This window comes from Pteropus alecto, unplaced genomic scaffold, assembly GCF_000325575.1.
Source record: "Pteropus alecto unplaced genomic scaffold, ASM32557v1 scaffold40, whole genome shotgun sequence".
NCBI lineage: Eukaryota > Metazoa > Chordata > Mammalia > Chiroptera > Pteropodidae > Pteropus > Pteropus alecto.
In genome coordinates, this window is record NW_006431919.1 from 14,544,464 (window position 1) to 14,559,004 (window position 14,541).

The 14,541-nt window shown below is 44.8% G+C and overlaps 1 protein-coding gene across 1 annotated transcript in view; it reads left to right on the forward strand.

Moving 5' to 3' along the window:
• Positions 1–14,541, forward strand: part of TENM2 (teneurin transmembrane protein 2) — an 845,679-nt gene that overhangs the window by 798,694 nt on the left and 32,444 nt on the right. Inside the window, exons 22-25 of the mRNA XM_025042998.1 lie at positions 2,951–3,183; positions 4,363–4,517; positions 5,783–6,657; positions 13,887–14,062. Of these exons, the coding sequence (XP_024898766.1) occupies positions 2,951–3,183; positions 4,363–4,517; positions 5,783–6,657; positions 13,887–14,062 (1,439 nt within the window). The remainder of the gene's footprint in view (positions 1–2,950; positions 3,184–4,362; positions 4,518–5,782; positions 6,658–13,886; positions 14,063–14,541) is intronic.

Consider the following 14,541-nt stretch of genomic DNA (forward strand, 5'->3'; position numbering starts at 1 on the left):
TCTTTCCCATAATTCGATATGGTTCGTTTGCTTCCTTGTGTTTGCTTTTTGTTTCGTGCTTCTTGTGTAATGTTGTATATTTTTATGTACCAAATATAGTAACTTTTTTATGTGCTAATTGTGTGTTGTGGATATGATAAGCTTTAGCAATTATGAAATGCAGTCAAAAAGCAACCAAATAAGCTGACAGTAATTAGAATTTCCAGGAGATGCAAGAGACAAGATAATGAACCCTCAGCGAACTTTTATCCTAACTACTCGGTGTGGTCCATAATTGGGCTAAACAGTTGAGGCAAACTTCTGGCTTTTGTAAATGCTGGACTGGGTTCACAAAAGCTTTAATGAACTGGAAACGGGTCAAAAACTCATTTTCAACTCATTAATGATTTTTTTTCCCCTGGATATATGGTCATTTAAAAAAAATAAAAATAAAACCAAGTTAATTGCCAATCTGCTAGTCAAAATGAATCCAACAGTCAGATGCATTGAGGACTTTCATAGCGTTAAATCGCTTATAAGTAGGATGGAGGATGTAGACCAAGCACTCGTCTAAATAGCCTTTGTCATTCAGCTGCTCCAAGGTGATCATGTAACGCCATCCTGGTACCATTCACGCATGCAGGGCACGGCACACATGTATGTGCGTATGGCTCTGGGGAGCATCCCATTACAAAGTTAGGGAAACGCCAGGTTGCCCCAGGGTGCACTGAAATGGATAGAAGATGGGCTTTCTAGAAGAAAAATGACCTCAGTTTTTACTGGGAAGAGGAGACAAAACAAAGCAGTGCACATTTTAATGCCTCACGGATTTCCTCAAGTGAGACGCGGAAGAGGCTTCTCCACGATGTCAGGTCAGAATTAGACAAAGGGAGGGGCCCCGCTGTGCCAGACCCTCAAAGTCAGTGGGGGAGCCATGCACGGTGGGAGTCCTCTGCCTCCTTCTTCTCAGGCACCCCCCCGAATCAGACGATTCTAGGCACTCCACCTGGGACAAGTTTTAAAAAGCAGCAGCAATGCCCTGGACACCCCGCCATTCAGACGCGCTTATCTCTTGTGGCCTTCGGCACAGCCACACGTGTGGAAGCATAGGTGTGCATCTCTCTGAGCTTCTCCACGAGAATCTCGGTGGGAATGAGTAAGAGGCCACGGGGCAGAACGGGCCCCCAGCAAGAACTGACCCCACACCCTCAACTGTCTGCTCTTCTGCTAGAGGTTTTGAAAAGCCTCCTTGAATCAGGCTCCCTAGAAAGTCCAGAATTAATTATTTTGCTCATAGATAGGCACGGATGTGCAAGGCCCTGATCCTTTTGCTGATCACACCAGCTACTGTTAATTCAGTAACGAAGTATAGCATCTAATTTAAAAATGGCATGAAATTTTCCTCTTTCTGCTCTAATTTGTTTTGTACATATGGATATTCTCTAAAAACTTAATAGCCAAAAACGACAAAGACAGAAGGAAAGAAAAGAAAGGAACCCAGGTAGTCTGCTCTTTCAAACTACTTTTCTAGGCTGGAATGTGAGAAGACCTTGACTTCTAGTTCAATTTTGTGTCTTAATAGCAACCTGAGGAAAAGCCGGAATTAAAGAGGGTCTCGATTCACAAATTGTTTCTAAAAATAGCTTTCCAGTTCTTTTCCTTGAATCAGGGAAAAACCCAAATGGTGGTGTTTTAATGAGTAGTTTACCAGCTAATGTCTACAGGACAAATGCATTTGACACTGGCATCACCCTCACCTTCCCTTCACCTCTCCCAGCTCCTCTCTTCCCATAATTTCAAACTATAATTGAAAAATAAGTGAAAAAAAAGGCCTGTACTCATTTTAGGCAAGAGGCACTGGGGCCTAGTCTACCACCCTAGGGCACAGTGGCATTCACTGCTATGATTTTATAACCAGTGTGGGAAAGGCGTGAGCACCCATTCTGGTCTCAACCTCCAGCCAGTGACAGACACTGCAAAGGGAAGAAACTGTAGGGTTTGAGCCAAAAGGGACGTGAATGATGGTCTGATTTGATTTCTTCGTTACCCATATGAGGAATCTGGGGCCCAACTTGGAGAAAAAAGTCTTACCTAAGGTCACCAGCAGAGTCAGAGTTAAGTTTAGATTTTCCTGTATCTTAATCCCGAGCGAAGTCTACAAATCTTAATGTGTCCTAATCAGTAACAGATAGGACACCTAGATGCAAGGCAGAGAAAGAGGCAGGTCTCTGAGGCTAATGCATCTCTAACAGTACACACGCCGTTTATCCCCTGGTGTGGCTTAGGGCCCTGGAGGATCTCGGCCCACGCCTGTGACCTCGCTATTACCCAAGATTTAAAAACTGTATCTCCAACCTCAGTCATTCAGATTCTGCACATGTCATCAGCAAGACATCGCATTTCTTCACACGGGGAGCCAACTTCACTCACATCTACACCGAGGAGCAGTGGAGGAGGTCTGAGGCTGAGGGCCGAGGGCGGCCTAGAGGAGCATCCCACTACAAAGCTGGGAAAACTCCGGGCTGCCCCAGCATTAATGACCTAGTACCTTGGAGGCACTGAGGAAGCACAGATTAAAAAGAGAACATGTCACGTGGAAGTGTCCCTCGATCCCCTTGAGGACCTATTAAACCCACAGAGGGGAGCAGAGGAGACTGACACACAAAACACACACACAAAGGCAGGGCCAGAGCGGGATCTTTCGCCCTGGCTACGTGAAGCGATGGTATTCTAGCGTGATGGGAAAGGATGAACTCTCTGATAGCATGAGGAGTTTAAGTCCAATTAGAAGTAGCTAAAAACCATGATATGTTAGAACACTAAGTTATTATGTTAGGTTCTTTCCAGTTCACTAAAGTGGAAAGACATTGGCGATGGTTAGAGTCTTGCGAGGGTTTTTGTCATCTCTCTGATCCAGTAGGCCGGCGGCATAGCCCCCTTCTCATTTCTCTTTGTGCTTCTTCTACTAAAGCAACAACCCAGCCCACAAGTACTATTTGGCAGTAGACCCCGTGTCCGGCTCTCTCTACGTGTCCGACACCAACAGCCGGCGAATCTACAGAGTCAAGTCTCTGAGTGGTGCTAAAGACCTGGCTGGGAACTCGGAAGTCGTGGCAGGGACCGGAGAGCAGTGCTTGCCCTTCGATGAAGCCCGCTGCGGGGATGGAGGGAAGGCTGTGGACGCGACCCTGATGAGCCCTCGAGGTAAAGGCTGCATAGGAGGAAGCTGCCACAAGCTTGGCTTTCTCCTCATTGGAACCAAACTAAGCCCAGCCACTCCCCAACACAGCTTTTCCCCAGAATAATTTAACTCTGATAGATTACTTTGGTGCGTGGGTGTTTTTAAAAAGACTTATTTATTTATGTGAAGTAAACTTCATCACCCACGTAGCTGCAAATGGAAAGAGGGATGGGTCGTTCCTGATTTCTGGCTGCTGCCAGTCACAGTGTCAGAAGGAAACATTAGCTCCATGAGCCAGAGAGCCTGCTGTGTGGGCTGGAGACAGAACAGAGCCCAGAGGGGGTCCTTTGGCCACTCCCAAAAGTTCATTGTTGGATAATAGTGTATATAAAGTCTAAAGCACAGTGACAGACATTTCATAAATGCCCGCTAAACAGTAGCAATTAACAATGGACCTGGGATTGGTGGGAGGGGTTCTTGGAACCAGTGGATCTCTGTTGGGACTAAGGATACTTAAGGGCGAAAGATACTTGGGGTTAGGGACCAACAGTTTGAGGGTCCAATTCTTGTTAGCATTTTCAGCTACCATGAAAACAGCCGTCAGCCTTGACTAAGGATGAGGAGGCTTGGGCTTGGGCACTGGGGTGACGGTGCAAAAGAAATAGAAGCTTCACTCTGTACCTTCCCAAGGGAGTGCCGGGACCTGTGTTCCCTGAGGGCACTGATGTGCTAAGGGCTTTATTGGGAATGCTTCCTGGAGGTTATATTCTGAATTGGAGGTTCGTGACTGCAAGAATCACTGTTTCTCAGCCTCATCCTTGCAGTCAGTTGTGAAGGGTATTCAAGTAATTTACTACCAATAATTTTTCAAGCAATGAACTTGGGAAATAACTTCTTTCCTAAAGAGAGCAGCAGATGTAAAGTTATTTCCCCATTCATTCATTTGCAGCCTTGGTTCATTTGCAGCCCAAGGTTCATTCTTCAGTTGGTTGGTGATACAACCAGCACCCCAGGAATTATGCAGATCTCAGCCCAGAGCTCATAAGAAAGGGTGTCAGCTTGGAAGGCTGAAAGCCACTGCTCTCTGAGTGCTAATCTGCCCATAAGGTCCAAGAAGATAATGCTCAGTGGGGTATCCCCACCTCCGCCCCACAAGCCGGCTCCTTGCCGAGACACACACTCCCGCCGTTTGTCTTGCTCAGGTATTGCAGTGGATAAGAACGGGCTCATGTACTTCGTGGATGCCACCATGATCCGCAAGGTCGACCAGAACGGGATCATCTCCACCCTGCTGGGCTCCAATGACCTCACTGCTGTCCGGCCACTGAGCTGTGACTCCAGCATGGATGTGGCCCAGGTGGGACTCTCTCTTATTTTTGGCCTGACATTCTCCCTAGCAGCCCTTTTGAGTTGGAAGTGGAATGGGAGGACTAGATGTAGAGACCACAGGTTTGTTTGCAGACAGCTTGAGATGGACTAGATAGCAAGATGGAATGGAAATGTCAGGTAGAAATGGGAGCGAGGTGGGGGGAGGGAGGGACAGAGTGGGAGAGGGAAGTGAGGTGGTGGGGAGAGAGAGAGAGTGAGAGAGAGAGAGAGATTCTGCTCAGAAAAGTGGAGCTGGTGACATACTTCAGCCGTCGCAGATTACAGGGTAGGAGTTTCTTTGTAATTACCTCTCTTCTCCATCATTATTGCAGGTTTGAAAATGTACCGTACAGTATTATATGTCAATCAGAACTTCCCTGTTAATCTGAAATGATTGCAATTGCATCCTCACTATATAAACCTTTACTTTGTGCAGTAATAACTAGGGCAAAGCCTTCTACAATATTCCCCCAAGTAATAGTCCTTTAGTCCGGGCTGTTACAGTGGCAGAGAACACAGGCTCGCTCAAGTGCACAGCATAAGAAACTGGACTTTATTAAGTGGATTCCAAACAACCTAGGATATATGTTGACCATTCCTATATGGGCATTTTCAACCCTCAGTCAACCTCATTCATTTCGGCTCAGATTCTACAACAAACTGACAACTTGCTATTGAGATTTTTATTTCAAATTCTGCAGAGGAAGAATGTGTTTGGACCAGTTCATTTTTTCAGGCAAACACTCGAATTGTAATTTGCTGGCCAGCCTGTGCATGGGCGGCCCTTAGGTCAGGGCCACATTCCAAACTGCACGGCTCCTTTTTGTGAATTAGATAAAGGGGTGTCTTGTACATGAATGCAGCCTCCTCGGGCCCAGGGCTTGGTGAGCCGAACGTGGGCTGGACTGCACCGGCCACGTGTGCAGTGGACAACCTGCACCATCATGCATGACCGTCTGACCCTGGTCCAGTCATCTTGGTCTGAGAAGAGCATCATGGGGAGAGCTGGCGACCTTGTCTGGCCACAGCAGATGATGTAGGAGATGTTCACTATATAGTCCCTTCTTCTTTGTAATGCACACTCGATACAGGCAATGGGCCAATGGTCTGATGATGGGCACTTCTCCTACAGTGTGTTGGTAGAAAAGTCTTTTTTCCCCAGGTGCACAAAATTAACATAAGTGCCCCACACATATAAACGCTGGGCATGTTAGAGGCTGTTCTTTCATCCGTCCGATGCCCTGTCATCCACAGGTTCGCCTGGAGTGGCCAACAGACCTTGCCGTCAACCCCATGGACAACTCCCTGTATGTTCTAGAAAACAACGTGATCCTTCGCATCACCGAGAACCACCAGGTCAGCATCATCGCGGGGCGCCCCATGCACTGCCAGGTCCCCGGCATCGACTACTCACTCAGCAAACTGGCCATTCACTCGGCCCTGGAGTCGGCCAGCGCCATCGCCATTTCTCACACCGGGGTCCTCTACATCACCGAGACGGACGAGAAGAAGATCAACCGTCTACGCCAGGTCACGACCAACGGCGAGATCTGCCTTTTAGCCGGGGCGGCCTCGGACTGCGACTGCAAAAACGACGTCAACTGCAACTGCTACTCGGGGGACGATGCGTACGCGACCGACGCCATCTTGAATTCCCCGTCGTCCTTAGCGGTGGCGCCGGACGGGACCATCTACGTCGCGGACCTGGGCAACATCCGCATCAGGGCCGTGAGCAGGAACAAGCCGGTGCTCAACGCGTTCAACCAGTACGAGGCCGCCTCCCCCGGCGAACAGGAGCTGTACGTGTTCAACGCCGACGGCATCCACCAGTACACCGTGAGCCTGGTGACGGGGGAGTACCTGTACAATTTCACCTACAGCGCCGACAACGATGTCACCGAGCTGATCGACAATAATGGAAATTCCCTGAAGATCCGTCGGGACAGCAGTGGCACGCCCCGCCACCTGCTCATGCCGGATAACCAGATCATCACCCTCACCGTGGGCTCCAATGGAGGCCTCAAAGTCGTGTCCACGCAGACCCTGGAGCTCGGCCTCATGACCTATGATGGGAACACCGGCCTCCTAGCCACCAAGAGTGATGAAACGGGATGGACGACTTTCTACGAGTAAGTGGCTTTATGAAGTGTTCCCCAAGCGCGCTTACCCCGCCCTCGCTGGCAGCAGGATGGGCCCTTCATGTGGTGTGGCTTTTAGAATGGCTTAGGCATGTCGTCTTCCAGACTTCAGTGTCTACTTACGGCCCCAAGAGAGTCACGTCCCTTCTCCCTGCGTTCTAAATGATTTGCACTATTGGGCCTCTGATATTGAACATTCCCCCTACGAGAGTCGGGAATTTCTATTGCCTGCTTGCCGTTCCAGCGTCAGGATATTGGACATGCACAGCCCGTGGGAGATCACGTGTTGATTAACCGTCCTGATTATCCGTGTTTGCCGTGTGTGCGGAAATTAGAACCTAAAAGGCAAGATCCTGGTGGGGGCTCTTATAATTTGCCAATAGGTCCAGCAACACACTTGATTGTACAGACAGGTAGATAAACTCTGAATTTCCTCTTCAGCTGAAGCAGATCGATACAGATAAAGTGCTAGGTATATTAAAAGATGCAAGAACTGGTCATATTTCCCCTAACAATTATCTCACAGTTAATAGTCCCGCCGTTTGTTTTGCCAAAAAGCTGTTTTCCCTTGTTCCTGCAGACAGCTCTTGGTCAAACTGCCTGCTGCTGCAAGTGTTAACCAGTGGGATGCTGGTTGGACGCTAAGGCATGATTCTGCCGATTGCCGGCTGAGACTGGGGTGGAATTTACAAGTATCTGGCTGTCCTTGAAGGGTGAAGAACCTGGTTAACCCCTATGTATTTGGAGGCCTTGCTTGCTTTCTGTGTAGGTGTTGCTGCTAGCCGAACATTTAGTAAGTCAGGGAGAGGTTGTCACACAGAGAAAGGGGGACCAACAAGACATTGGTGATCACTCCTAAATCTAGGAATGTTCACTTTCTGTTTGTAGTGACAATGGGTTTGGGAGAATGTAAAGAAAGCTATTGCCACCTGCTGGAAATTTGCAGAATTGCTTTCCCGTGCTCTGTCTTCCTTCTTTGGGCAAAGCCCTCTTTGTCAGACGTCTGAAGCGTCCTAACATCCTTCAGGGCACAGGAATGCAATCAGACTTTACTGGCCAGTTACTCTGTCCCTGAAGGCACCATCTAAGTGCCATCTTTCACTCTCACACCAATTTAGGTTAAAGCTATTCTTTAACCCAAACACCTCCTAGATTTTCATCTTCCCTGCTAGTAAGTAGTTCCACCTAAAGACCCAATGCATTTCAAAGATCATTTGTTGGCTCACCTGACTGAGGAACAGACTGTCACTCTCAGGAGGCCAGTCTGACTTAGGCCCACTTAAGAGACTGGAACAGGAATGGAAATGGCCTTTGGAAGTCCTGTTGTATCTGCTGAATTCTCACACTGGGAAAGAACAGCCTGGATCTCCAAAAGGCAGTGGACTGCACTAAAAAATTACAACCACCCCTTCTCTCTCTCTCCCTTCCTCCTTTATTCTAATCTTTACCACTGTGACCACCTGACATACTCTTTATTTTGAATTTTAGTCTATTTTTCCCCTCTCCCTCGTGCATGGTCTCATAATGAGGGCACAAACTTTCATTCATTTTGTCCTTAGCTATGTCCCCAGTGCCTTGAACAGTGCCAGGCACGTAATACGCACTCAGCGAATACCTGTCGAATAAATGAGTCAGAGGCAGCCTCTCGCCCCACGCAGGCCAACGCTGGACTGGTTTCATCGGGTGGCCTTGAGATCCCATCACAAGAACTCACCACTCCTTGCAATTATGGGCAAGTTTATTTGCAAAAAGACCTGAATCTGAAGATACTCATTGCATGGGAGAAGTAAGCAGAGCTGTAGGCAGTGGAGCCTTCTTTGAAAGTTAAAGAGAACATGTTTTTCACCCTATGGCCCCTGAGATTTTTGTCTCGACCCCAAACCTCTGTTCCCCAAAAGTAGAATCTGTTGTTTCTGCTACTTCTCTCATAAGGAAGCACGGCAATCTGTTCATTGTAGGTGTCCAGGTAATACAGGGGATTGGAATTCAACCCTGGCCTGGGTGCCAGAGAGTAAGCATCTCACACAGTCCCTACTTGAGAGCAAGGATTGGGGACACTGTCCGTTACTGAGTACTCCACCAGGCACCCCATACCCAAGCACTTAGAACTGTTACATTATTTTTCACTGAAGCAAAATTGACATATAACATTATATTAGTTTGAGGCATACAGTGTAATGATTCAACATTGCTATATATTGCAAAATAATAACCACAATAAATCTAGTTAACATCTATCACCATACAGTTACAAAGAATTTTCTTCTTGTGATGAGAACTTTTGAGATCTCTCTCTCCTAGCAACTTTCAAATATAAAATATGTATTATTATTTCATTAGTAGTAGTATTTATTTATTAGCATTATTAAGTACAGTTGCCATGCTGTACATTCCACTCTTGGACTTATTTATTGTGTAACTGGAAGTTTGTACCTTTTGATTCCCTTCACTTCATTATATCCACCCCCGCCTCTGAAACCACCAATCTGTTCTCTGTATCTATGAACTTGTAGTTGTTTTTTTTAATTTGTCTCTTTCTGGCTTGTGTCACTTAGCACAATGCCCTCAAGGTCCATCCATGTTGTCACAAACAGCAAGACTTCATTCTTTTTTATGGATGAATAATATTTCATTGTCTATATACAACATATTTTCTTCATCCATTCATACGTCAGTGGACAGATTATTTTCCTATCTTAGCTATCATAAATAATGCTGCAATCAAAATGTGATGCATATATCATCTCAAATTAGTGTTTTTATTATTTTTAGATAAATAACCCAGAAGTAGAATTGCGCGTTCATATGGTAGTTATTTTTAATTTTTGAGGAATTTGCAAACTCTTTTCCATAGTGGAAGCACCAACTTCCATTCCCACCAAGAGCGCACAATGGTCCCCTTTTCTCCACATCCTCACCAAGCCTTGTTGTATTTTTTGATAGTAGCCATTCCAACAGATGTGGGGTAATAACGCGTTATGGTTTTGATTTGCATTTCCCCGATGATTAGTGACAATGAGCACCTTCTCATGTACCTTTTGGCCATCTATATGTCCTCCTTTGGGAAAAAAATGTCTATTCTGATCCTCTGCGCATATTTTAATCAGTTAGTTTGGTTTTTTGCTATTGAGTTGTATGAGTTCTTTATATATTTTAGATATTAATTCCTTATCAGATCTATGATTTGCAAATATTTCCTCCCATCCAGTAGGTACCTTTCCATTTTGTTGATGGTTTACTTTGCTGCGCAGAAGCTTTTTAGTTTGACGTAATCCCACCTGTTACTTTTTTTCTTTTGTTGCCTTTGCTTTTGTTGTCGAATCCAAAAAATGATCACAAAGATCAATGTCAAAGCTTACTGCTGCTGCTATTTCCTTCTAGGTGTATTCAGATCTTACTTTCAAGTTTTTAACCCATCTAATTTTTGTGAGTGGTGTAAAATAGTGGTCCAGTTTCATTGTTTTGCATGCGGTTGTCCAGTTTTCCCAACACCATTTTTTGAAGAGACTTTGCTTTCCCCATTGTATATTCTTGGCTCCTTTGTCATTAATTAGTTGACCACATATGCATGGGTTTTTTCCTGAGCTCTCTATTCTGTTCCACTGATCTACGTATCTTTTTTTTATGCCAACACCATTCTGTTTTGATGACTGTAGTAGCATAGTTTGAAATCAGGGAGCATGAAACCTCCAATTTTGTACTTCTTTCTCAAGATTGCTTTGGCTATTTGGGGTCTTTTGAGGTTCCATACAAATTTTAGGATTCTTTGTTCTATTTCTGTGAAAAAAAAAAATGCCATTGGAATTTCGAGGGAGATTACATTAATTCTGCAGATTGCTTTGAGGAGTATGAGCATTTTTTAAATATTAGTTCTTTTAAGCTATGAGCATGGACTATCTTTCCATGTATTTGTGTCTTCAGTTTCTTTCATCAGTGTCTTAGAGTTATCAGTGTACAGGTCTTTCACTTCCTTGGTTAAATTTATTCCTAGGTATTTTATTCTTTTTGATGCAACTGTAAATGTTATTACTTTTTAATTTCTCTTTCTGCTCTTTTGTTATTATAGCATAGGAATGCAACAGATCTTGACGTATTAATTTTGTTTCCTGAAACTTTACTGAATTTTTTGATTAGTTCTAACAGTGTTTTGGTGAAGTGTTTAGGGTTTTCTGTATAATATCTTATCATATGCAAATAGTGACATTTTACTTCTTCCTTTCCAATTAGGCTGCCTTTATTTCTTTTTCATGCCTAATTGCTCTGCTTAGGATTTCCAGTATTATGTTAAATAAAGTGACATCCTTTGTCTTGTTCTTTGATCATAGATGGAAAGCTTTCAGCTTTATGCTACTGAGTGTGATGTTAACTGTCGGCTTGTCATATATGGCTTTCATTGTGTTGCAGTATGTTTACTCTATACCTACTTTGTTGAGTTTTCTATCATAAATGGATATTGAATTTTGTCAAATGCTTTTCTGAATCTTTTGAGATGATTATATGATTTGTATCCTTCATTTTGTCAACGTGATTTACCATGCTGATTTGATTTGTGGACATTCAATTATCTTTTCATCCCTGGAAAAAATCCCAGTTGGTCAAGCTGTGTGATCCTTTTAATGTACTGTTAAATTCAGTTTGCTAATATTTTGTTGAAGATTTTTGAATCTATGTTCATCTAAGATATTGGCTTGTACTTTTCCTGTGCCATCCTTGTCTGGTGTTGGTATCAGGGTAATGTTGGCCTCATAAAATGAATTTGGAAGAGTTCCTTCCTCTTCCATTTTTTGGAAGAGTTTGAGAAGAATTGGTATTAATCGTTCTTTGAATGTTTGGTAGAATTCACCAGTGAAGCCATCTGGTCTTGGACTTTTGTTTGTTGAGAGGTTTTTGATCACTCATTCAATTTTCTTACCGGTAATCAGTCTGTTTATATATTTTTTTTACTTCATAATTTTGTCTTCTTCCTAGGAATTTATCCATTTCTTCCAGGCTGTCTAATTTGTTGGCATATTTTGTGGTATCAGTTGTAACGTCACCTATTTCCTTGAGTCTTCTCTCTCTTCCTTTGGTGAGTCTAGCTAAAGATTTGTCCATTTTGTTTATCTTCTTAAAGAACCAACACTTAGTTTCATTGATCATTTCTGTTGTCTTTTTAGTCTCTTTCCTTTATTTCCACTCTGATCTTCATTATTTCCTTCCTTCTATAACTTTGGGCTTCATTTATTCTCTTTTGCTTTATTTTTAAATGCTTTTTGTTTCTGGTTATAGAACATGAAAGTAAGTCGTATTGGTTACAAATAATTCCAAAAATATGGGAATATACATATGCAGGTAAACATTGAGATGTCTATATTTTCAGAGAATTTTTTCTATGCAGATACTCATTTTTTTTACTTCTCCCTCCCCCAAAAGTATACTATCAACAGAATACATTTTTTGTATTCCACTCTTTCTACTCAACAACATGTACATTTTTTTCATGCTGATAAATAGAAATCCATCACTTTTGATGGTTTCATAGGTTTCTATTCTGGATAAATCAGCAGTTGTTTAACAAATCTTTGATCAATGAATAGTTAGGTTATTCTGATTTGTCACGTTATAAAGAACATCCTTGTACTCCTGTCTGAGAAGCAGTTTCTTTCACAGATAAAAAGGCACAGGGGGGCCCGAGTCCCATCCATGCTTACAGTGTTTTGCCACCAGAGCTTTCCAGGGAATGTAGTAACTGTACTAGTCCCCTGCCTGGCAAGAGATGCGAGTAGAGCCAAAGCCTGGGCCCTCAGGCTCACTGGGTTTCCTGCTTCCAGCTCTCGTTCCCTGACCCCCACCAAATGGCCGTTCAGCTTAATGTGTCCTCAGCCTGCAAACATCCACAGAACATGACTCTTTCCAGTTCAACACAGAAGCAAAATTTCTCACCTAATTAAAAGTCCTGAGCCAGATCTGCATTCCTTTATTCCAAAAACATCTACCAAGCACCCTCCATGTCTGCTTTTGTAGTCCTAGGCACTAAGCAGTAAAGTCAAAGAGCCACAGTGGTTCTGCTGACAGGCTCTCCCCACCCCGCACAAGCTCCGTCTCCACCTCTCTGAACCTGCCAACTTTGTCCTGATCTCCAGTCTTTGGGGGGCTTGGGGGGAGTCACACCCAGAGGTTAAGTAGTTTTTCCTTTTTTTTTAACCCTCTAAGCAAAATACCTTCTTTGCTCCATCTTCCTCCCCACCCCTTCTCCAGTAACAAATCTTATCTGAGGGAGCTCAAAGCCCTTTACATTTAGACCTTGAAAAGAGTCTCTTTTCCTTGCCTGAGGCAGAAGGAGGGCTCAGGTGTTCTGAATACAGTGGATCTTCCAGGGCGGGGAACTGCTCTACCAAGTGGAACAGCAAGGCTTCTGCTAAAGGAGGTGGAGAAAACGCTCCACACTTTGAGAAGAGTAAAGATGACACATGTACATAAAGAAGGAAGGCCCAAGCTCAGGCAGCTCCCTGGCAGCAGAGCTTGATCGCTGGTGTGCCTCAGTTTGGATGCTGAGGACAATTGTGGTCAAGTGAGTCATTGAGAACACTGTCTGAAAAGGCTGCTTGGGGAGCGAAGCCATGGCTGGTTTGTCATATAGGACCAGAGAAAAGGTTACAGGAAGCCAGACATGCTATGCTTGAGCCAAGGCATGGAGGTGGCATTTGGCCCAGGCTGACTGACCAGAGAGGACTAGGAGGTGACAGGTTGGATGAGGTCATGTGAGTGTGGAAGACCAAGGGCCTGGATGGTCTCCAGTGCTAGGTTTTGATTTGACTGAGCAACGAATGGGAAAAAGTGTGTGGTTAGTTCAGCAGAGAAGTGACATAAAGAAACTGATAACTTTTAGAAGGATTAATTTGGTGGCTTTGTGGGACATTTGAATTAACAAGCGAAAGATGCGCAGAAGCAGGTGTTCCACTAACTTGGGAAAGCTTAAGTAAGTACACCCTGCCGGAGGTGAAATGTCACTGAGTTGAGTCGGCTATGTAGGTGGCAGCAGAAAACGTCACCACCATGTCTCAGGGCAAGATGGGCTTTTGCGGATTATGACTGGAGGGCCCAGAGTGAAGCACCACCTAGTCACCCCACCTTCCAGTTTCCTTCTGTGGCCCCATGAACCTGTCCCTGGTACTGTTTTTGGTATTGGGGAAGCCTTCAGCCCCAGGAACCGTGTTCCAACCAGTGTGTCTGTCCTCCAGCTATGACCATGAGGGCCGCCTGACCAATGTGACACGCCCCACGGGGGTGGTGACCAGTCTGCACCGGGAAATGGAGAAGTCCATCACCATTGACATTGAGAACTCCAACCGTGATGACGATGTCACTGTTGTTACCAACCTGTCTTCAGTGGAGGCCTCCTACACAGTGGTGCAAGGTAAGCCCCACCCCCTCAAATCTACCCCCGGGCCCAGAGCCCAGCCAAGCCTGAGAAGCGAGTTACCAAGCCCCAGAGGACTTTCACACCCCTGGAGCATCCCTCAGCTCGCTGTTTCAGTGAAAGGTCCACAGCAAACAAACTCTCGAGAGCTCAGCCTTGTAGAAAATGACTTAATCGGATTCAGGACAATGTCTGTACAGGACCATCCAGATATTTGGAAACGTATGCAGGCTAATCTGAAAACATCAGCTGTCATCCCCACCTCCGCCTGCTCCGTCACCAGCCTCACACACACAGTGCCTCTCAAAAGCTGTTTATTCTCCTGGGCCCAACTTTTTTTTTTTTTTTGGTCCCATTCTTATTCTCTCTCTCAAGCATTTGTTTGTTGAGTTGGTTGTCCTGGAATCAGAGCTCTTCGGCAATCTCTTGCCAAAAGTGGGCTCTCAAAGGTTCCCCCTCACCCCCATGATTACTGC